General features: G+C 52.2%; 1 protein-coding gene across 26 annotated transcripts in view; it reads left to right on the plus strand.

Annotated features, from left to right (window-relative positions):
• The window catches only part of GNB1L (G protein subunit beta 1 like), a 70,013-nt gene extending 53,357 nt beyond the window's left edge, over positions 1-16,656 (plus strand). For 12 of the 26 annotated variants that reach the window (XM_082697530.1, XM_082697539.1, XM_082697516.1 and 9 more), the window contains 3 exons: positions 6,410-6,795; positions 8,440-13,005; positions 13,221-16,656. In XM_082697530.1, the coding sequence (XP_082553656.1) occupies positions 6,410-6,727 (318 nt within the window). In that variant the 3' untranslated portion in view covers positions 6,728-6,795; positions 8,440-13,005; positions 13,221-16,656. Of the gene's footprint in view, positions 1-6,409; positions 6,977-8,439; positions 13,006-13,220 lie in introns of those variants that run through there. The other 14 variants (XM_082697531.1, XM_082697515.1, XM_082697534.1 and 11 more) reach the window with 7 other exon arrangements.
• Positions 16,657-24,030: the final 7,374 nt, after the last annotated feature.

Genomic DNA, 24,030 nt, shown 5'->3' on the forward strand with positions numbered 1-24,030 from the left:
CCATGCCTCTCACTTCATGGTGGCTTTCAAGGTTTTGTTCATCTGTGGTTTTCAGTAGTCTCACTCTCCTGGAACTCCCATAAATTAGACAGTTGGGTATCATTCCATACTCCCTGAGGCTCTGTTCAGTTTTCTTCAATCATTTTCCTCTCTCTGTTCTTCAGATTGAATCATGTTTATTGATACGTCCTCTAGTTAACTGACTTTTCAAAATTATTTACAATCTGCCACTAAGCCTCTCCCACAAGTTTTTCATTTCAGTTACTGAGCTGCTTCATTCTCCATTTTCTATTGTGGTTCTTTTTTTTTTTTTTTAAAGATTTTATTTATTTATTTGAGAGAGTGAGACAGAGAGGGAGGGAGAGCAGACACGAGCAGGATGAGGGGCAGAGGGAGAAGCAGGCTCTCTGCTGAGCAGGGAGCCTGATGCGGGGCTCAATCCCAGGACTCCAGGATCATGACCTGAGCTGAAGGTAGAACTTAAAGCAACTAAGCCACCCAGGTGCCCCTCTTCTTCTTTTGTTTAAATAAAAGACTGTTTTTTTCAGAACAGTTTTAGGTTCACAGCAAAATTGAGAGGAAGGTACAGACATATCCCGCATGCCCCTTGCCCCTCACCCCAGTGCGTGCACGGCCTCCCCCATTATGGACAGCACACCAAAGTGGGACAACTGGTACAACAGACAGATCTCCACTGACACATTATCACCCCGAGTCTACAGTTCACAGTAAGTTCACTTTTAGTGGTGTGCATTCTGTGGGTTTAGACAAATGTATAATGATGTGTATCCACCATTACAGTATCACACACTGTATTTTCACTGCCCTAAAAATCCTCTGTGTTCTGCCTGGTCATGCCTCCTCCCACACTGACCCTTGACAACCACTGATTTCTCTTGCTGTCTTTGTGGTTTGGTTTTGCCTTTTCCAGAACATTATAAGGCTGGAATCATACAGTCTGTTGCCTTTTTGGATTGGCCTCTTTCAGTGAGTAATACACATTTAAAGGTCCTCTGTGTCTTTTATAGTTTGACGACTCATTTCTTTTTAGCACTGAAATTCCATTGTCTGGATGCATCACAGTTTATCTACCTGTTCACCTATAAAAGGACATCTTGGTTGCTTCCAGGTTTTAGCAGTTACGAGTAAAGCTGCTGTAGACACTGATGTATGGTATTTGGCATGGTGGGGACCAGAGGGAGGGGGAGAAGAGAGACTCTTAAGCAGGCTCCACACCCAGCACAGAGACTGACTCCGGGCTCGATCTCATGAGCCTGAGATCATGAGCTGAGCTGAAAGCAAGGGTCGGAAGCTTAACTGAGCCATCCAGGCACCCCACAGGTTTTTGTATGGAAATAAATTTTTAGCTCCTTTGGGTAAATACCAAAGCATGCCGTTTCGGATCACCTGGTGAGAGTATGTTTAGTTTTGTTAAGATACCATCAAGCTGCCTTCCAAAGTGGCTGTAGCATTTTGCATTCCCACCAGCAGTGAAGGAGAGTTCCTGTAGCTCTACATCCTCATGAACATTTGGTATTGTCAGTGTTCTGGACTTGGGCCATTCTAACAAGTGTATAGTGGTATCTGGTTTTTTCCCTTGTCACTGCTACTGAAATACAGTTGAGGTACAGTGTTATCTTAGTTGTTGTTCTATTGTGCATTTCCCTGATAATGTATGACAGAAGCACATTTCATGTGCTTACTGCCATGTATTGATCTTCTTTGGAGAAGTATGTGTTAAGGTCATTTGCCCATATTTTAGTCAGGTCGTTTGTTTTCTTATTGTTGAATCTTAAGGGTTCTTTGTACATTTGGGTTAATAGTCCTTTATCAGATGTGTCTTTTTTTTTTTTTAAGATTTTATTTATTTGACAGAGAGAGAGCACAAGTAGACAGAGAGACAGGCAGAGAGAGAGAGAGAGGAAAGCAGGCTCTCCACTCAGCAGAGAGCCCGATGCGGGACTCGATCCCAGGACTCTAAGATCATGACCTGAGCCGAAGGCAGCGGCTTAACCCACTGAGCCACCCAGGTGCCCCTATCAAATGTGTCTTATGCAAACATTTTCTCCTGTTCTGTGGCTTGTCTTTTCATTATCTTGCCAATATCTTTCACAGAGCAGAAAATTACAATTTTAGTGAAGCTTCGCATATCAGTTCTTTCTTTCATGGATCGTGCCTTTTGGTATTGTGTCTAAAATGTTATTGCTGGGCCCCTGAGTGGCTCAGTCGGTTAAGCACCTGACTTCAGCTTAGGTCATGATCCTGGGGTCCTGGGATCGAGTCCAGCATCAGGCTCCCTGCTCAGTGAGGAGTCTGCTTCTCCCTCTGCCCATCCCACTGCTCCTGCTCAAAGGTAACGTGCTGTCTCTCTCACACACACACAAAAATAAATAAAATCTTTAAAAAAAAAAAACCCTAAAACTAAAATAAAATGTCATTGCCAAGCCCAAGGTCGTCTAGGTTTTTGTCCTTTGTTATCTTTTATGATTTTAATAGTGTGTTTTATTTTCAGGTCTGTGATTCATTTCAAGTTACTTTTTGTGAATTAGAGGAGTGAGGTCTTTGTCTGGACTCCTATTTTTGCACGTGGATGTCCAGTTTTTCCTGCACTGCTTGTTAAAAAGAGTATCTTTCCTTTCGTTATGTTTCTTTTGCTCCTTTGTCCAGGATGACTTGACTCTGTTTATGTGGGTCTGTTTCTGGGCTCTCTGTGCTGCTTCTTTGATCTGTCCCTTCTTTCATCAGTACCACACTGTCTTGACCACTACAGCTTTATAGTAAGTCCTGAAGTCAGGTAGAGTCAGGCCTCTGACTTTGTTCTTCTCCTTTAACATAATATGTTGGCTGTTCTGAGTTGGTTCTTTTCTATAATCTCCATTTTTCTGCTAATAATTCCTGTCTGTTCACTCATCAGGGAAATTGTTCTTTATAATTACTTGAATGCATTTTCTTTCTTTCTTTCTTTTTTGAACATACTTAAATAGCTGCTTTAAAGTTTTTGTCTGATATGTTCAACATCTGTGCCATTCTGGGCCAATTTCTATTAACCGCTTTTTTTTTTTTTCCAGTTGACTGTGGGACATATATTCTTGCTTCTTTGCATGTCTAATAATTTTTCTGTTTGTGTGCTCAACACTGTAAGTGATACGTGGTGGAGACTCCGAACTCTAATCTTTTGCTCTGAAGGATATTTACTTTTGTTCTTGCAGGCAGGTAGTTCAGTTACTGGCTGTTCACCTTGAATTTGTGGCAGTTTGGCTTTACGTTCTGTCAGGGCAGATACGTGGAAAGCCCAGGGTCCTTCCCAGGCTCCTCTGATGTGGTAGGACTCACCTTCTGAACTCTGCCTCTCCTTTAGGCCACGGAGAGCTCCGTCTCTAGCATTGTTCCAGTGTGGGCCCTACCCGAACATGTGACCCTTATTCCTGAAGCAAGACCACTGTGGCGTCCCAACCAGTGCTGGGTTGTCAGGTGGTATATTTGCTTGGGCTGGCTGGACCCAGGGTCACAGCTGATCTCCTGTATCTGTTCCATCTCACCCTGTTGTAGTCCCTGTCTGGGAAACCTCATGTGGTGTCCTGAGCAGGCACAGCCCACCTCTCACACAAGGACTGATGGGGAACCCAGATGCGGGTTTCAATCCCTTCCCCAGTTCCCTCCATGCTACTGGCTCACCCCACAAATCTAGCCACTCCAGCTGCCTCCACACTCTGGTCTCTGCCTCTTCAGCTTCATGTGGCCTCTGTGCACACCTAGATTTCATGGCTGGGACATGTCCCTGGGCAGGTTGCTGCCAGAGTGTTTGTGAGGCTCACCCCATCAGCTGCCCCTCCCCTCCTGCTGTCCACGAAGTTGCTTGGTATCTTTTGTCCAGTTTGATGCTGGTCTATAGCATGAGGACTGGTCTGGTACCAGTTACTCCATCATAGCCACATTCCTGTTGCTCTTGGTTCGTGAATGATATGCCCGTTTGTCTCTAGAACGGAGAGTCATAGCTCTTCATTGCGAATTGTACCCTTTGTCATTGGTAAGTATTACCATACTTACCAATGTCTGTCTTCTCGCTTTTTCCTCTGAATTTAGTGTGTCCTGTTACTGACACTGGACTCCTGTCTCTGTTGTCCACACTCTTCTGGTACATCTTTGCCAGTCAAGTCAGTCTTTCTGTGTCTCTCTTACACGTAGCACAGATCTGGATTTAACTTTGGAATCTAATTATAAATCTGTTGAGTATATTTATGGAAAAATACAAGGGCAGATACTAGGAAAACATGGCATCTAGTGTCAGGGTTGGGGAAGAAAGTCATGTTGTTTTTGTCATTACTCACAGTGGATTGTCAGATAATCTCTCAAGTATGAAGTTGACTATTGTATGTTATGCCCCAAATGACAAAAGATGAGCAAATCAGTGAACTTAACAAACAGCCTATCTTACTATGCTCCCATATTTTGGTTATTTACATAACTGGTTCTGTAGCCATAATCCATGTATTGTTTTAGACCTAATCCCACTGGTAAATAGATTCCTTGCTTTTACCAGATCATCTACTAAAGTTCTCTGGTTATCTCTCATGACACTGGAGTTAATCTTCCAGTCCTTCAAGAAGAGCTTACTGGAGCAGATTCTTTAAGTTCTTACATGTTCAAAAATGCTTGTCCATTGTTTTTATACTTGAGCAGCAGTTTGGCTGGATATACAATTCTTGGACCATGCCTGCCTTTGCAGCCTCTGCTGTCTTCTGCCACAGATGTGGCTGTGGAACATTTTGAGGACAGCCAAACCCTACCTCACAATTGACATGCTCTTTTTCTGACTATCAAAAGGACTTTTTAAGCTGTCAAGTCCAGTGATTTCCTAAGGTGTATCTTAAAATTGACCATCTTGTAACCTGTCTTTGGATCTGGATCATAAGGCTTCAGTTTTTCTAGAAATTAACAATTGATTTTCTAAACTACTGAATGTTAGAGCACCGCTGCCTTTCTTCCATGTCTGCTGTTTTCTCTCTAGTCCATTGTAACTCTGTTTTCCCTTTCACTTTGCTCACTTTGTATCATTCCTCTTTTTACTGTCTTGTTCCAGTCTCCTTCTGCCATTTCCCGATCCCCTCCATTTCTTTGAGGTCTTCCTGTTCTTGCCTGAACTCTGTCAGTTCAGTTTTCGTCCTCTTATGTTTTGCTTCATGTTCTTGTCTTATGGAGATAGCTGCTTCATGAGGTTTTATTTTATTAAATCATGGCAAAAGAAATCCTTGGTGACAATTTCTGTTGCTTCCAAGGAATATCGCAAATGGCTTTTCTATGTTTCTTCCTTTTCCCCTGTGTTATCTTTGCATAGGTGAGTGATTCTTAACCAAAACCACCCTGGCCCTATGGGGAAGTGAACTAGGAGAAAACGGTGTGCTGGTAAGGGACAGCAAAGGCAACTTCAGGTCAATAAGAGCTTGTGGTACACCCAGAATCAGTAGAAGGAAGTGGCTACTGTGTATTGTCACAATGACGGCAAAGTGCCTTTGTCATTTAGTGTTCATCGCAATGGACGCAATGGAGATGCCAGATTGCAATGCATGAGACAGTGCCATGTAATCATGAATAGCTGTGACCACAAAGGCAGCTCTGATTCCGTACCTGCTGCAGGGAGGCATGTATCGGTAAGGGGTCATCACCCAGCACTGACTATGGGAGCACTCAGTGTCCAGAAAGAGGTTGGCTCCCAGTGTCTCCGTGCAGATAGAACATGCCTGTGTACCTCCATGTTTTGTTTTGCCTGCCCTCCACTCAGAACCAAGCTAGGGACTAAGGTTTTGGCTATGGCCAGTGTGGCAGGCCCTGCAGGAGCTCCTGCATTCTGCACCTTCACTGTTGGTCCTGCCTGTGCCCACTGGCTCTCCGCTTGGTGGCCCGTCAGCCCTGTCGCTAAAGATGGACTTGGTGTCTCTCATCCTCCTCATGCTGTGGGTAGGCATGAGTTTATGCTGCTCTCAAGCTGGAGATGCATCTTGCTTAGACGCCAAAGCGCAGTGTATTTCTGTGATGAGCAAACCTAGGACCCAGCCCACTGAGGTCTTTCCTGAAGGCCTGACAGGCAGAGAAATAGAGCAGCCCTTGAGTTCCTCTCAGGCCTTGTGTAGGGGAGCAGCTCTGCGGGACCTTGGGGGGTCTCTGAGGGAAGGGCCTGAAGTCTTATGCAAGGGCTTGGCCAAGGGCAGCAGTTAGGCTGCTTCTCTCAGTGGGTCTGTGCCTGGCTCTTGGGATGTAGGGGGTAAGTTTGCAGGAGCTTACGGCCATCTTGGCAGCCTGCATTTTCCCTCCTTGTTCTGCCTGCCAGACCAGAACTGCCCACAGGTGGGAGCCCCTGGGACAAGTCTTAAAAGCCATTTTGTGGTTCTCTCTGCTGCTCTTGATCTTCTAGGTGTGCAGAACTCATGAACTCACGAATCCTGGGATCGCTGATGTCAAGATCCGGCCAGACCGCAAGATCCTGGCCACTGCGGGCTGGGACCACCGGGTCCGAGTGTTTCACTGGCGGACGATGAAGCCACTGGCTGTACTACGCTTCCACAGTGCCACTGTCCACTGTGTGGCCTTTGCCGCAGATGGCTTGCTGGCCGCAGGATCTGGGGATCAGCGGATCAGCATCTGGTCCCTCTACCCGACCCACAGTGACATGTCTGCTCCCTTGTTGGGCCACGCAGAGGGCAGGGAGGTGGGTGCCCATGCTGTGGCCTGACCCAGGCGTGTGGAACCTCAGGACCCCTGCAACAGCCAGCCGCAGTTCCCCTCCTCCAGTTACAAGAGGTACTTGGTCTGTGGAGTCTTTCTTTTCCACCCAAGGTGCGTGTTTCCTTTTGTGAAATGCAGCACCTGTATGACAGTGACTTTACAGCTTACAAGAGTAACTGGGCCAGATGCCTGGCTAGCTATGGCCCAGGTGAGAGGCCAGCCTGGGCCTGCTTTACAATAAACCTCTAGATGCAAACCCCTGGGCTCAAGGTACAGATTCTCCAAGGTGACACCCTGGATTCCCCCTTCGGGTCAGCTCTGAGAGCTCTCCTCAGACCTTCTGCTGGGCAGGGCAATTGACCCCTGGCCACTGGGGGACAGTGAATGCGGCCCCCAGGTCCTGCGGACTCCGTTGGCTCCTCACTCTGAGGCAGGCCAGGAGCTCCCGATGCTCAGGGCTGAAGCCAGAACCAGTAGAAAGAAGTGACCAGACCCCTTGGGGGAGCAAGGCAGGAAGAGTGTGGGCTGTGGGTGAGGGCAGAGGCGGGGAGACCTTGTGGCTCAGGGGCAGGCCAAGTGTGGGATCCATGGGAGGAAGCACCGCCCCCAAAAGAGAAAGACCAAAGATGGCAAGGTGCCGTGGGTGGAAAGTATGGCAGAATTAAGTGCGGCCAACACGGCTACCAACGACACAGAGCTAGCACTGTGCACCTGGGGCAACGGGATGAACAGCCAAAGCAGCTGGTGCGTCCATAGTCTCCTTACCAGGCCCTGCCGTCAGGGCATCTTTTTTTTTTTTTTTTTTTAAGATTTTATTTATTTATTTGACAGAGAGAGATCACAAGTAGGCAGAGAGGCAGGCAGAGAGAGAGGAGGAAGCAGGCTCCCTGCCGAGCAGAGAGCCCAATGAGATCCCAGGACCCTGAGATCATGACCTGAGCTGAAGGCAGCGGCTTAACCCACTGAGCCACCCAGGCGCCCCCGTCAAGGCATCTTTTAAAGCTGGGCTGTTGGTTGGGAAGGAATAGGACCCTGGAAATTGGGTAGGGGGCTGTGGGCAGTCACTGAGGAAGCTGGGCCGCCTCCAACCCCTTTGTTCCGCTGCCTTTTTTGCCAGAAGAGCCCCCCTTCGGTCTCTGCCTGAAGAGGTCAGTCTTCCTTTACCTGAAGGACCGGAATGGAACCTCCGGGGGCAGGGCCCCTGTGAGACACTCCTGACCACCTTCCCCCACACTGGCTTTGCTTATAACTAGACTCGGGCCCCAGGAGGGCCCCAAAGGGTGAGGTACGAAGTGTGGCCCGTGATGAGGTGGCTACGTTCCAGAAGAACTTCATGCAGATAGAAATCTGGAGAACACGTGTGGGATCCAGGTGGCGGGGATATGAAATGCATGAGGCCAGATCCATGGAAACAGGACCACTCACAGAGGGTCTGGGCTTGCTGCAGCCTGAGGACTAAGAAAGGGCCCCAGGGTGTGGTTGCTGGGTTGAAACCTGGACCACAGGGTGGGTTCTCTGAGGACCGTTAACTGCCAGAGCCACCTCAGCATGCTGCAGAGGGAGTGAGCCACGGGTTCGGGGGGATTGTGGTATTTGAGGGGACTCAACAAATGAGCACTGCCAGCCCTCCACAAAAGCCTTTCCCCATGACCTTGAGGAGTACATCTGCAAGGGGAGCCTGGTATCCGTGGAGAGCTCTGTGATTTCTCCTCTCTGCAGGTCGGCTGGAGCCACTGCCACAGAACGAGGATCTTGAAACGCAGTGGAGTCACTGGGTCTCCGAGTGGCAAGGCCTAGCAGTGGCCTTAACTGCCCAAGAGGGAGTAGACGTGGTTGGGTGGTGAGCAGCCACAGACACCAGCAGCCAGACTGGCAGAGATGCGGGCGTGGGCTGGTGGCCTTGGGGCCCTAGGAGTGCAAGTGACAGCCTGATCAGGTTTAGCTTGAGCGGAAGTATTCTGGATTGAGCCAATAGATATGTGACCCAGGCCACCAAAAGAGTCACAGCCCCTTCAGTCACCACCCAGGCCCCTTGAGGAAAGACCCCACCATACTGCTGATCTTCTGCCCAGCCTCCCCAGGGACATGGCCACTCCCTAGGGGACAGTATACCATTGGAGCTCCCAGAAGGCCCATCCTGGGGACTGGCCTACTACCCACATGGACCCCATTGGCTGGAGGTGCTGGCGAGTGTCCTCCAACACCCCTGGGAGGGGCCACGCTGGCCCCCGAGTATCCTGTGGCCACATCACTGGATGTTGGGAGGACACATCCAGAAGGATCTGCGCACGACAAATGTCAGAAGGAAGGGCTTTGTTTAGGCTGCAGGCTCTCGAACCTCATGGATGTGAGGAAAATTGCCAAGTCAGCCACATTTGGGGTGCTCCTCACAGGGAGGCTATAGGGTCAGAGAGAGTGAAGAGGGGCCTCACCAAGCCAGAGCCCCGCATGGCTCCCCCAAGAGGCCACGTGCTGAGGGTGTTCTGGAACCTGGCTATAGTTGGCTCAGTCCCTTTTCTCATCTTCCTCTTCTCTCTGTTGACCCCACCAAAGTTAGTTGGGGTGCTGGTTGTGGGGGCTTATTTTGAAAGGTGAGCCTCTGCAAATCCCATCTGTGGCAGGGCAGCCACGGGCTGGTGCCCAATGGCAAAGAATGGTCTGAAGAGTCTCCGAGCATCCCTGGCCTCCTTGTTAGAGCACAGCTGTGAGCACGGAGTGAGTGGTGACAGCATGCGGTGCTCGAGAGCACTTTCTGAAGAGTGTGCTGTGCTGCACGGAGGGGGAGGGGCACACCTGTCTGCCTGTGGGGCGGGAGGGGAGATGTGAGTCTCCTCAGTTACTTTGCACGCCCTCCCAGCAGCCCTGCCACAACCCACTGCCGAGGCTGGGAGGCCCCTGTGGGGGTGCCAGCCCCCTGCGTCAGCTCTGACTCCGAGGCGCTGGGCACGGGTCTGGTGCCACCTCGAGAGGCTTTGAAACCCAATGGCTGAGAAAGTGGTGCCCCCACCCCTACGTAGGCCTGTGTCATCAGCTCATCAAGAATCTTGGTGACTAACCCTCTGGTAGAATCACCGCATTTACAAAAACAGCCACAGAGGTGTGTGTTCCAGACAAAGGGACAGGGCACTGCAAGTCGGCGTGAGATTTATTAAACCCAGAGATGCTTCCAGAATGTCTGAGGTGAGACTTTGGGTGCCTTGCCCCTGGAGATGGTAGGGAGGTGGTGTTGGCAGACGCGGACCCAGAGTCCCTACCTGGCCCTCACCTTCATGTTGAAGGCACAAGCAGAGCTGTGTGGAGGATCACAAGTGAATGACTCCTTACAGAGGTCATGTGCTGGTGAGCAGTGTCTCAGGGACATCTTGTGGCCAAATCGTGGCGTACCGGGGGCCAAATTGGGCTGGCAGAGCCTTACTAGTCCTGTGTGCCTGATGGGGCTCTGTGGCTAAGGCAAGCAGTTTCCAAGGCCATGCAGGCCTTCTGGATGTCGTGTGAAAAGACTGGTGGCCAGGATTTGGATCTGCTCAGCCGAGCCCCCTGGAATTGCAGCAGCACCGACTTCCTAGAAACACTACTGTGTGTTGGGAGCCCTCTTCTGTGCCCGCTGTGGGGCCCACAGTTTTGCACAACATGGCCTCCATCAGCAGGATCTGATTAGCAAATCACCACAGACCCGACCAGTCTCAAACTCCTCGGGGCGTAAGGAGAAACAGGGGCCCGGCTTGGACACCCAGCCTGGGGAGGGTACTTCCTGTTTGCAAAGCTTCAGATGGTTCTTGTCATGTTCCCCAGGCTGAGTCATTCCTCAGACCTGACCCAGTGTTGGGGGCTGGCTGTGCCGCGAGGCTCAGGTGTGCAGGGGGACTCTGTCATCTTCCAAGAGCTGTGTGAGCCCCTTGCTGGAAGGGCTTAAGCCGATCTCCCTGAGCTTCCAGGATGGGCTGCAGAGTGGGCAGAGCACTGTGCCTGTGGCCGTCCCACAGTACAGGCAGGTGCTCTATGAGGAGGAGCCTCTGTGTGGATCCAAGGTTGCCCTTTACCAGAAGGATGCATGCACTCTCAGGGTCGGTCCCTTTGATGTACATTTAGGGCCCTGAACGTTCTGGGATTGGCTTTTTTTTTCCTTTGCGTGGATGCTCATAGTGGCTTTATTCCTAAGTGTGCCAAACCAGAAACAACCCAAATGGGTTGACAGGTGAATGGACAGAGAAGCAAACCATGGTAAATACGTACGGTGTAGTCCTGCCAGCCAGGAAGAGGAGCCTGGATGGATCCGGAAGAACTGGGGTGAGGGAAAGCCATAGTCTTGCCATGGTCCTTACAGGCCAGAAAGCTCAGCGTAGCCCAGATCTCCCGCAGGCCGCAGGCCGTGTGAGGTGTCTGTGCAGGTGGGGCTCCATGAGGTGAAGGCTGCTCTGGGCATGGCCTCAGGCAGAGGTGGTAAGAGGGCCTCCCACACTCCCTGATAGAGTTTTCTCCACTTTTCACTTCACCATTATTCAAAAAGTCCTGCTTTTCCTTAAAGATCTTTCCACATGCCTCCTGCCCGTCAGTAAAACTTGTCCTTGGAAGTCCAGTTACTGCTGGTGTTCCTCAACCTGTTAAACAGACAAAAGAATGAGAGCAGAGCTTGGGCCAGGCCTCCTGGCCTTCCCTTCAGGCCGTGTGGGAATCCCCACTCCCTCCTGGTCAACCCTCTGCAGGCCAACAGCAATTGCGGTTGCTGACAGGCGGCGTCTGCCTGTCCCCATGGTACCTCGGGGGCTGGGCCAAGGGTGGGGAGGCAGCATCTGAGCATCTCAAGCATCTCAGGCCACACAAGTCAGATTCTTTCAGCAAGACCCCCACCCCCCACCCCAGGCCCAGCAGCTCCTCCGCACTCCCTGCCACTTCTGTTGGTGGCAGCTGGATGGTTTTGCGAAATCAGCCCTCGGATTTTCTGCCCAGTTCCTAAGTGCCTTTCCTGGCTACTTGCGCTGTTCACTGGGCAACCTTCTTCGGGACTTACACTCAAGCCCCATTTCATTCAGGAGCCACTTGAATTTAGCACAATCCACAGTGGCCAAACCGTGGTGAATCTGCAGCACTGACATCGATGTTAACATCCAGGGCGATGGGGAAGGCTGTGGCTCAGGTGCCCAGGAGGCAGGAAATGCGCCAAGCAGAGACCTGAGGTTCCCCAGGTGAGTGATGGGGGACCCATTGGCCAAGCATCACTCATCAGGTGTCCTCCCCCTCAGCAAGATGCTTTCTAGTCCAAACTATCCATGGAGAGAGGCTCACCAGTCTCGAAGAATTCTTTGTTAATACTCTTAGTGGAGGAGTGCCTGGGTGGCTCAGTCGGTTGAGCGTCTGCCTTCAGCTCAGGTCATGATGCCAGCGTCCTGGTATCGAGTCCCACATCAGGTCCCTGGCTCAGCGGGAACCTGGTTCTCCCTCTCCTGCTCCCCATGCTTGTGCGCTCTCTCTCTCTCTCTGTGTCACATAAATAAAATCTTAAAAAAAAAAAAAAGGCAAAACAAGACCCTCTCTTAGTGAAGAGGCTGCTCACAACCAGAGAAAACTCGTTCAGAGTAGCAATGCAATTTCTTTCTTTTCTTTTTTTTTTTAAGATTTTATTTATTTGACAGAGAGATCACAAGTAGGCAGAGAGGCAGGCAGAGAGAGGGGGAAGCAGGATCACTGCTGAGCAGAGAGCCCGATGTGGGGCTCGATCCCAGGACCCTGAAATCATGACCTGAGCCGAAGGCAGAGGCTTTAACCCACTGAGCCACCCAAGCGCTCCGCGATGCAATTTCTTATGTGTGGTTCTGGCTCTGCTAAATGTGTTCTGCCATTCTATCCTCATTGGAAGAGCTTCCATGGGTCAGGAGTGCGGGCATCGTGTGGCCAGGGCCCCTGGTTGGAGCCTCACAGGCTATAGTTAGGGGTCAGTAGGAGTAGGCACCTCTTTCAGCCCTCCTGGTTGTTAGAAGAATCCAGAGCCTCATGCTCTAGGACTGAAGCTCTCAGCTCCTGGGGTCTACCCAGCCTCTTCAGGGCCAGCAGTAGTGGCCTTGGGGTACTCTTTGCGGAGCCTTTCATGGCCCAGGGTGGGAATTGATGTTCTACTGGCGAGACAAAGCACCCCCAGTCACCGCCTCTGGGGCCAAGTGTGCCTCTCATCAGCAGGACAGACTGGGCTGCAGCAGGTCCTCTCTCCAGGTCACCTCCCCGGCAAGGCAAGCAGCTATGCCATCCCGACCAGCCAGCCCAGGCAAGTGAACAGCCCACCGTGTACCTCTGGTGAGAGCCCGCCTCGGGAATCTTCCATCCATCCTCTTCCAGGCCCATGGTTACCATAGGCAGGAGGGACAGCGCTTACCCAGCATCCCCTGCAGGCCGGGTCCCTCTCAGGCAAGCTGGAGGCTGGGGACAGACCAGGACATGGACATGGACAGGGGCGGCCGTGGGGACACTGAGAATTCTCCACCTTTTCTTAGGCTTTCTCCGTTTCACAGGTGGGATGACGTCAGGCCGCCATGCCTTTGGGAAATACGCAGACCAGGCTTGGTGTGTGACGGGGGCGAGCCCTGGGAAGCCGGACGGGGCGGTGTGACACTGAGGCTTCACTGATGAAGGGCTTGCTGAGGCGCAGTGTCCCGGGAGACCTTGGCATGCCCGCTCGGCCGGCTGGCTTGGTGCTGACGTGCCGTGCGTGTCTTTACGCTCCCGAGTGAGTGATGTTCAATCAGGTGTTACCCACCTGTGTCTGTGCCAAGAAGCCGCAGAACACCCTCTGCACAAAAGGACTGTTTGCACAAAGAAAAAACATTCCTTCAGGGGGTTCTTTAGAAATGCTTGATACTCAACTAGCTAGAACTTCATGGCAAAGCCTGGTTTCAAAGACGAGCTGGCACAGACGGGAACCTTACAGCTGAGCTGGTTGTGCACCTGTGCTTCAGGGCGACTCCTCCCCCAGTCTGTGGCTCAAGAGCGGGGGAGGGTGGCAGTGCTGTGGGGGGAACCCCCCGCATCCCCACATCTGGCCCACTCCTATCCCTCAGCATCACCAAGCTCACTCCTGCCTCGACTCAGCTCCCCCTGGGGCCAAGCTCTCCAGCTTGGGAGCCCGGCGAGAAGGAAGCACCTGGGCCGGACAGAGTGGAGCAAGAGGCTGAGAGCCAGGCAGCGGCTGGTGAGTGGAGCAGACATACGCCCAACCCTCCCAGAGACGTGCCCCCCAAGTACAGGACTGTCAGTTCTGCAGAGGCAGTCCTAAACCTGAGCTTAAGGAATCCCTGCGGGAAAAAAAATCTGAGCAAGCAGGAGATGGAGCCCCAGACCGGAGGAAGTAGGGCTCAGCTGAGAAAAGGTGCTCAGGGCCTGCCGAGGAAATGCTTTGGCCTCCATCCCTGCCAGGAGTGGGCCCAGAGCTGCTCCACCCGTCCACCCAGCACCCACGGTGGGCTCTCAGATCTCGGAACAGGTTCAGTAAAGTATATCCCATGTGCCACCAATAGACACCCTTGGGCCTCAACCTCTGGGACCTCGGGCCCAAAGAGCCAGGAGTATTCATGGGTGCTGGCCCCTAGGGGCAGATGTGGGGAATCTTGTTACTGCCTCCAAACCAGGAGGCATTCAGAGGGGCCAAGAGCAGTGCTGAGGGCCAAGGGGCCTTGCACACGGGCCTGGGATGCGTCAGGCAGCAAGACTATGGTCACCGTCATCTATTCAAACACACAAGATTCTGATGGGCGAAGAAGTCTCATTGACACTCAAATGGTACAAGGTAACAGGAAGTAGACCAGGAAAGTATTGTAATAGTGAAGTAGGCCAAGCGTGCCTGAAGATTGCTATGGGCTGCATGTCTGTGTCCTCCCAGAAGTTCATAGGTTGAGACCTAACCCCGCAGGTGATGGAACTAGGATGGGGCCTCTAGAAGGTGCTTAGGTTACGGGGTGGAGCCTTTGTGAATGGGATTAGCGCCTTATAAAAGAGACCCCAGGAGCCCCCCTGCCCTTCCACCACATGAGAACCCAGGAATCGGGCTCTCACCAGACACTGGCTCTGCCTTAATCTTGGACATCTAGTCTCCAGAACAGTGAGAAATGAATTTCTGTTACTCATAAGCCACCCGTCTGTGGTATTTTGTTAGAGCAGCCTGAACGGACTGAGACAAGATGCTGTGTTTAAAGATTTTTTAAAATTTATTTGACAGATCACAAGTAGGCAGAGAGGCAGGCAGAGAGAGAGAGAGGGAAATAGGCTGCCTGCTGAGCAGAGAGCCCGATGTGGGCCTCGATCTCAGGACCCTGAGATCATGACCTGAGCTGAAGGCAGAGGCTTAACCCACTGAGCCACCCTGGCGCCCCAAGGTGCTGTAATTTATTGTGTGTGTGTGTTTTTTTGTTTTTTTTTTTTTTAGGATGTGGAATGCTAGTGGGGGGGCCTGGGGACCCACTCAGCGGGTCAAGCATCCAACTCTTGATTTCAAATCAAGCCATGATCTCTGGGTTGTGAGATCAGACCCTGCATCAGGCTCTGCACTGGGCATGGAACCTTCTAAAGGTTCTCTCTCCCTCTCCCTCTGCCCCTCCCTGCCTCTTAAAAAAAAAAAAAATGGAGGGGTACCTGGTCATGATCCCACGGTCCTGGGTTGGAGCCCAGTATCCAGCTCTCTGCTCAGCAGGGAGCCTGCTTCCTCTTCTCTCTCTGCCTGCTTCTCTGCCTACTTGTGATCTCTGTCTGTCAAATAAATAAATAAAATCTTAAAAAAAAGTGGAATGTTAGGAAATCAAGTCATTTGGTTTCATCCTATTGCAATGATCTGTCGCGGCAATAATAAACCAGCCCAAACTTAGCAGTGTATAGTAGCCTTCCATGCATGTGGCATCCAGGGGTCAGGAAGCTGGGAAGCTTGGTGGGCCGGCGGAGCCTGGGGAGGGCTAGGCACAGCGGGCACTATCGACGGGAGCACCTTTGCGTGGCCTCTCAGCATGACGGTCTCAGGAGAATCAGGCTTTTTACAACAGCCTTCCAAGAGCTCATCCAACAAACCAGCAGGAGTCTTCTCTGCCCGGCCGTGGTATCAGAAAAGGGACACGGACCCCACTGGGTGAGGGAGGAAAGTCAAAATATTTTCATCCTTTACAAAATAAGGCTCATCCTTGTTTTTCTCTGTGTAGCAAGAAAGAGCACAGAAAACTGAGGCCCCAGGACTTGGGGGAAGGAGCCTGGGGCAGGACCTGGGCCTCGTGCCGTGGCCAGGAGGGAGCAACCAGCCACAGACTCCCTCCAGTCCTGCACAGGGCTCCCCAAATTTGCAAGGTGTGATGAGATGCTCACGAAGAAGCTTATTCATCCTGACACACCAGGCCCTATTTCCAAATAAATGGACAGCAGATCTGGACCTCCCATCCACATGAAAGCCAAAGAATCCTTCATCTCAGGGAATATGAGAGACGGGGTTCTGATCAAGAGTGATGGAGAAGAGTTGTCACCGAGTAGGCCAGGGTCGGCCAGCCTTACTCAGTGACTGCGTTGGGCCCTCCTGCAGTGCCCAGCCCAGAGCTGAGCTGCCTGCTGGCCTCATAGGTAGTCTGAGCCGTCGGGGTGCTGAGAACACACCTAAGCAAAAATAAGCAGCAGCCCAGGGAGAAATGAAACAAATCAGCACTTTTAGTATCAGCTTTAGTGAATCTCATATCGTGTGTATGCATGTGTGTGTCTTTCCTAAGATGTTAAGATATTTTCAGATCCCTATGTTAGGCTTGTCATTCTTGTTAAATATTTAGAAGTGTTTTTATTGCATTTGCAACCAGTGTTTAAATGTCGGGAGGATTTTATTCTATTATAGCCTTACATTTTGCTGTATCAACCAAGTTTAGGTGCGGCTATTGTGAGAATTCTTTATTCTGCAACATAACAATTTATAAATCTTGAGAATTTATCAAACCATTGGTGTGGTTTTCTATTTTGGAGATTTTTTTTTTTAAGATCTTATTTATTTATTTGACAGGCAGATCACAAGGAGGCAGAGAGGCAGGCAGAGAGAGAGAGGAAGGGAAGCAGGCTCCCTGCTGAGCAGAGAGCCCGATGCGGGGCTCCATCCCAGGACCCTGGGATCACGACCTGAACTGAAGGCAGAGGCTTTAACGCACTGGGCCACTCAGGCGTCCGAGATTTCATTTTTTTAAAAAAAGATTTCATGTATTTATTTGACAGAGACACAGCGAGAGAGGGAACACAAGCAGGGGGAGTGGGAGAGGGAGAAGCAGGCTTCCTACTGAGCAAGAAGCCCAAAGAGGCACTTGATCCCAGGAGCCTGGAATCATGACCTGAGCTGAAGGCAGACACTTAAGGACTGAGCCACCCAGGCGCCCCCTATTTTGGAGATTTCAAACAGAGGCCACAATGAGGGAGGCACAGCAACCCCCAGGGAGCCAGTGCTCAGCTTAAACATTAAACTAAGATTTCCCTGGCTGCCACCAGGGTTGAAGGGTAGGCACTTGGCACCTTCCTCTGGGAAGCGAAGGCTCCCAGGATCTGAGGTGAATTCTGGGACATCCGGAGCTTGTAACTTTCTTATCTAGAACATGGGAGTGACCACTCCAGCAGATGGGGGGGGGGCAACAATTCCTCATGAAATGCTCCTCCTTCTCCTTGTAGACTAGACAGATGTCAGGTGTCCGATGGGCAGACAGTGGGGGTGGGGGGGGACTGGATTCTGCCCAAGTCCGCAGCCACAGGGGAGAAGCCCACAGTGGCACACACCTTTCCCATCCATAACCTGCGAACCCGACTTCCCCCTTCCCTAGCTGGAGAAGTAAAGAACAAGAACCTGCTGTTTGCTAATCAGGAATAATAAATCCGATGGTCATTCCTCCACACGCTGCTCGGGTCAGTTCCAGGGGCAGAGAGCAAAGAGAGTGGAGGGGAGGCAAGAGGAGAAAGGACACTAGAGTGGGCTCAGAAGAAAGGGGCTGGCAGGTTCTTTATATGTCGTAGGAGAACTTACATCCAGTCCAGTAACAGTCACCCTCCTTCGGAGATGGTTGTGTGAACCGTGACAAAATTCCACCCCCGGAAACACCCTCCTACCTCTTGGCCAGCACCCCCTGCCACAGCCCCAGCACCCAGCGGTCTGTTCTCTTGTTCTGCAGCCTCGCTTCTTCCAGAACATGTGGAGACGGACTTCCACAGTATGGTGCCTCCCCTCTGGTCACCTGCAATTCTGCATTTGGGGTCCAGGGGCTGGCTGCCCTGCTGAGAAATGGCTGCTTTCTCCCAGAGTGACCCTTGGGCCTGGGAGACCTGGTTCCTGAGTGGGGTATAGGCATCAAGGTGGTTTGCCTTTGTGGAGCCTGTCTCAAGCCCCTCGGCCCCCCAACCCTGGTAAATCCTGCCAAGACCCTGGCCAGCAGAGTGACCGACATCTGTGGGAACATGCATTCTCCTAGAGCAGAAGCTGTATCTCAACCAATACTGTGTGGCCGCCACTTTGACAGGTGACCGGGTGAACATGTCACTCCATGCTCCCTATCTCACACCACACCTTTGCCTCCTCCAAAAGAGAGAGAGGGCTGGTGGGGGCCCTCCCAGAGCTAAGTGGCCCTCCTGGAGAGTCGGGACACCTAAATAAAGCTATACCAACAAAAGAGGGGCACAGGAACTAGCTGGACTGGCCAGGGCTCAAGTGCTTGGAGAAGCATCTTCCAGGGGTCCTAAACCCCACACCCAGGGCAGTCACCAGCAATCCCCAGGGTTTAAGACACACCGCTCAGGCTGGTGGGCTGGACAGCCTGCCTCATGGCTGAGTCTGGGTCCCTGGACACCAGAGAAGCTTGTAGAAAGAGCCTGGGGTGGACTCAGCCTGGGGCAAGAAGCACCAAGAGAGCAGCTCCAACCAGGAGGAACGCTCACTGGTCTAGCTGCTGCACAGCTATGTGGGGCTCCAAATACTTGGGGCTTGTGACTCTGTGATGTCTGGGCACAATCATTCTGTGCTGGGACTGTCCTTTGCACCAGAAAGTGCCTCCAAAGGAGACATCCAGAGTGTCTCTGGGCAGGCACGGCCCAATGGCCCCGCAGAATGAAATTTCCATGTTAAAAAACCCTGGTTTAGAGACAGGTTGGGACTCAGTCAATCCTAGATGAACAGAACAGCTCTTGTGGATTATGGATAGTCCAGGCTTTCTTCGTTTTTTTGTTTTTGTTTTTTAAGATTTTATTTATTTATTTGACAGAGAGCATAAGCAGGGGGAGTGGCACGTGGACAGAGAGGGAGAAGCAGACTCCCCACTGAGCAGGGAGAACCATCCAGGACTTGATCCTGGGACCGTGGGATTGTGACCTGAGCCAAAGGCAGACGTTTGACTGACTGAGCCACCCAGGTACCCCAGCCTTTCTTTAATTGTTAAATACGTATAAGCATACGTGAAAGATACAAATTCGCCATTTTAGCCGTTTCAAGTGTCCAGTTCAGTGGCATTTAACACATTCACGGTGTTGAACAACCATCCCCAGCATCCACCTCCAGAGCGTTGTTATCTAAATACAACTCTGTCCCCACTAAACAGGACCCCTCCATTCCCTCCTCCCCCAGCCCCTTGCATCCCCCTCTGATACCTTCTGTCTCCATAGATCTGACTCTTCTAGGGTATCTCATGTCAGTGGACTCCTATAGTTTGTGTCTGTCTTGTTTCATCAAGTATAATGTCCCCAAGGTCCATCCTCGTCGCAAAGCACGTCAGAATCTCCTTCCTTTTTATGACCCCATAGGGTGCCACTGTATGGCCATCCCATATTTTTGTCCATTCATCAGTCCATTGTTTTAAATTATTTTTGGGGGGCGCCTGGGTGGCTCAGTGGGTTAAAGCCTCTGCCTTCGGCTCAGGTTATGATCCCAGGGTCCTGGGATGGAGCCCCGCATCAGGCTCTCTGCTCGGCGGGAAGCCTGCTTCCTTCCCTCTCTCTCTCTGCCTGCCTCTCTGCCTACTTGTGATCTCTGTCAAATAAATAAAATCTTTAAAAATAAAAAAAAAATTTAAAATATTTTATTTATTTATTTGATAGAGAGAGATCACAAGTAGTCAGAGAGGCAGGCAGAGAGAGAGGGAAGAAGCAGCCTCCCTGCCGAGCAGAGAGCCCAATGTGGGGCTCGATCCCAGGACCCTGAGATCATGACCTGAGCCGAAGGCAGAGGCTTTAACCCACTGAGCCACCCAGGCGCCCCCATCAGTCTGTTTTTATCCATGAGTTAGCTGATGACCCTTGGTCTGCTTGTACCCTGCTCTTGTGACTGATACGGCTACGGACACAGGTGTAAAGTGTGTAAGTAAAGTCCCTGCTTTCAGTTCTGCAGGAATCTACACCCAGAGTGGAACTACTGGGTCCTACGTAGTTTTAGTCTTACTTTTTTGAGGGACCTCCATTCTGTTTTCCACAGCAGCTGCACCGTTTTACACTCCCACCAACAACGCATGAGGGTCCCAAATTCTCTGCATCTTCACCCACATGTGTTCTGTTATCTGTGTGTGTGTGAGTGTGTGTTCATAGCAGCCATCGTAATGGGTATGAAGTCTCTCGTGGTTGATTGATTGATTGATTGATTGATTTTTAAAATTTGTTTATTTGAGAGAGACAGAGCATGAGCAAGGGTGAGGAGGGAGAGGGAGAAGCAGACTCCCCGAGGAGTAGGGAGCCTGACATGGGCTCAATCCCGGGAGCATGAGATCACGACCCAAGCCGAAGGCAGACACCCAACCGACTGAGCCACCCAGGTGCCCCTCTCTTGTGGTTTCAACAAGTTTTTCATTCATCATAAATTATTTTCTGGGTGCGCATGTGATAGGATTTCGTTCTTCTGGAAACTTAAATTCTCACTGGGATGAGACAGCTGTGTGGACAAGAGCTGGAAACTGGAGGGCACCCCAGCAGCAGGAGAAAGTCAGGATGGTGTTTCCGTCGAAGGGGGTCACAAACTGATGAGAAGGCCTTTTCCTTGGTGGCACAACCAGGAGCGGGGACCCAGACCCTCACGTGTCCCCAGCACAGGTCTTAGCAGTCAGGGCTGCTCCTGTGAGCTGGGGGCAACACATGGGTGGCGGCCGCGGAGGCAGAGGGTTAGGCTCTGACTTGACGCAGCTGAAAGCTGAGAGATAAAGGATGTAGGCAATGTCATTCCTCTTTATAATTAAGAAGATAACTTAATTACCGGTATGAAGACCCAAGCTTCTCCCCCATGGGGGCTGCTTTTCCCAATATACCTTCAGTTCTGTTCCCAACACACAGACCTGGCGAGGGTAAAGCAGAAGTGCCGAGACTGCAAAGTCTCAGCTTGTGAACCCATCTGGTTTGAAGGAGCACAACAAGCAGCGTAGGGAATCGAATCGAAGATGAGATTTGTGTGTTTTTTCAAATACAGAAAACATGTGGGGCAGCCCAAGGAATTACCCCAGCCTCCCCTCCCAGGGCCAGGTTGCATGTGCGGCCATGTCATGCCTCCCCCCACCCCGCTCATGTCACGGTACAGAGGCAGGCTTGGGGGTGAGGGAGGCACGTGGGGATCAGGTTTGTACAGAGGCATCAGATGCGCCCAAATGGAGAAGCCTGGCCCTGCCCTCACCCGGGGACCTGTGAGACGGCACAGCCTCATTGGAACCCACACAGAGGATGAGAGGCTTGTCTCCGCTGCTTACACGGGCCTCTGAGACTTAACACTGCTCCCATGGGGCAGGGGTCAGTGCCCAGCATGAAGGGAAAACAGGCACAGGGCCTGTGGCCGCTGGGAGGTAGGGTCTCCCTGGCACCCAGCTCCAGGGGAGGCCACACTCCTGCTGTCACTGAAGGGGTTCCTTTTGTCCTAGAAGGAGCACCACGGGCCCCCATCCTCCCTCCATCTGCCTGCACGTGGCTCCCCGGGGCTGTGCCGGCTTTGCACTGCACCCCCTAGCAACTGTGGCCCCATGGAATTCTCTAGCGTGCACAACTGCTTTGATCTACAGCACACCTGGAGAGCAGTGCCTCGCGCTCACCCACCCTTCGTCATACGGGTCCCACACACTCTGTGGACTTCCCCCGCCAGAGGGAGAGGGGTGGCTGAGGCACTCCTCCCCACCCCCCAACCAGGCTTTCTTTTCCTCTGCAACTCCTGGCTTGAGGTTCCACCAAACAGACTCCCCTCATCCCACGGCAGAATCTCAGTGTACTGCTCTGCCCCCCAGATGCTTCCCTGCGCAGGACATCATGTCACCAGCCCCTCCAGGAGGCCTCTCATCGGGGACCTGTGCCCACAACTGCCTGTGCCCTACAGCTCACCCGACATGCTTGTCTGGGACACTATCTCCTGGTCTCAGGAGAGCTGCATGGTGCTGCCAGCTTTACTTAGTGGCGGTATGGACGGGGGGCCTCCCATCCCAGAGCACCCCTGCCCTGGCCGTGAGCCTGCGGAAGAGACCCTGTGGGGGGTGGGTTTGTCAGAGGCTGCATGTCCCAAGCCTTCCTAGGAGCTGGAGTGTTTACATCGAAGACAGAGGCTCTGGACTGGAGGAAGGCAGCACCTGCGGCTCCGGTTTGGTCTTCTCCTCTCACAAGAGCAAGCTGGGCTGCTGGTGGGGGGGAGGGGATCCTGCACCACACTCCAGGGTCCTTGGCTTCCCTAGGTCCCTTATAGGGCACCCAGAGGGATGAAGAGGGGAATAGAGAGGCTCCACCCCTCCTCTACTTAGTCAAGAGTTAACCTGTTTCCCTTGTGGGACAGCCATTGTTTTTTGAAGGGCTTCGAGGGTTAAGGAGTCGAGGGTCCCTGGAACCATCTCCGAGGTCCCTTCTAATCCAAGCTCTTGTCCTCTTGAGTCCTAGTAACTGGACACCTGGAGACAGGTGAAGGGAGCAGAATAGGACCTCTGGGCCAACTGAGGAATCCAGAGCAAGACTCTGAGGGGAGAGCCCACAAGGAAGCAGGTCGGAGGGGCCCAGAGCCCCCACACAGCGCAGCACGGTGCCTCATGGAAGTGGCAGGCCAGGTGCATCCACAGAGGAGCCCAAAGCAAGGACATAGAAGCTGCCAGGACAGTGGCTTTACAGGGAAGTCAAGGACAGTCTGGGGTAGTTGCCCCAGGGAATGTAAGCCCCACACAGCAGGCAGTGGCGACAGCCCTGGGAGAGCTCACAGGGTGCCCATGTCAGGAATGAGTGACTAAAAGTGGCCCTAGTGCCTTTCTGAAATGAGGGGCCCGAGCCACCCTTTCCTCACCGCCTCCCCAGGATGGAAGGTGGATGACGCAGCCTACTGAGCTGTTGCATGCCTGCCCGGAGGGACCAGTCCCACCTGCAGCACCGAGTCTTACAGCATCCAACTTAAAGCCACCAAGTGTCCCTCGCAGGAAACTGGACGCTGGTCAGCAGTGAGAACCGCTGGGTGGGCGGCAGCGTGGTGAGCCTTGCAACACCCCAGAGAGGAAAGCAGCCAGCCTGGGTGTCCTGTGGCACAATCTCATCTATGGGCAGTTCTTAAGGAAGGCAAACTCATCTATGGGGGCAGAGGAGAGAAAACCATGCCTGCATGAGGGGCTGTTCCCCAGTGTAGGGGAGCCCTCACCTGTAGCGTCGAGAGAGCAGACCTGCCGCTTCTGTGCTGTCTAGCACTCAGAATGCACCCAGGGAGGAACTGAATGTTTCATTTTATTCTATTTTTGTTCATTAACATGGAAGCAGCCTGCCACAGCCAGCAGCCACCGTGTTGGACAGCAGCAGCAGCTTTCCATCTCGAGTGGGTGATGACTTGGAGCGGGTGCATATGCGGGAGCTGGCAAGCCGCACACCGGGGACCGGGACCGTGTGCTCACCGGCACCCTCCCGCTGCAAATGCCCGGCCCCATTGTCAGTTCAGATGGGAGCTTCCGCTCCCTATAGCTTTAAACAGAACCAAAACAGAGACCTTTCCAACTGTGGTTCTCAATCCCTGACCCTCTCTATGGCAGAATGTAAAGTATAAAGAGGAAGAGGGTGCCTGGGAGCGGAGGCCAGCCCCTGCAGGGGAGACTAGCTCTGTGGGCCACAGCCCATCATTCCTGCAGGCTTCCCCAGACAAGAATGCAGGGTGCATTTGTGGTACAAATGGGAAACAGGCTGCACGAGTGGGGAGTCCAATGGTGCGTGTGTGGCTCACCCAGGGGGAGGTCTGCAGTGAGGGGTTATGCCCATAGGGGATGGACGTCCAGAGCTGCCCCTATGAGTCCCTGAAGCCATGTCTACAGACCACTGGCCACTGGCCAGCCCACTGGCCACCCAAACAAGTCTTCACGCCCTGGCACTAGATGGACTCTG

This window comes from Mustela nivalis (assembly GCF_964662115.1).
Source record: "Mustela nivalis genome assembly, chromosome: 14".
NCBI classification, from domain to species: domain Eukaryota; kingdom Metazoa; phylum Chordata; class Mammalia; order Carnivora; family Mustelidae; genus Mustela; species Mustela nivalis.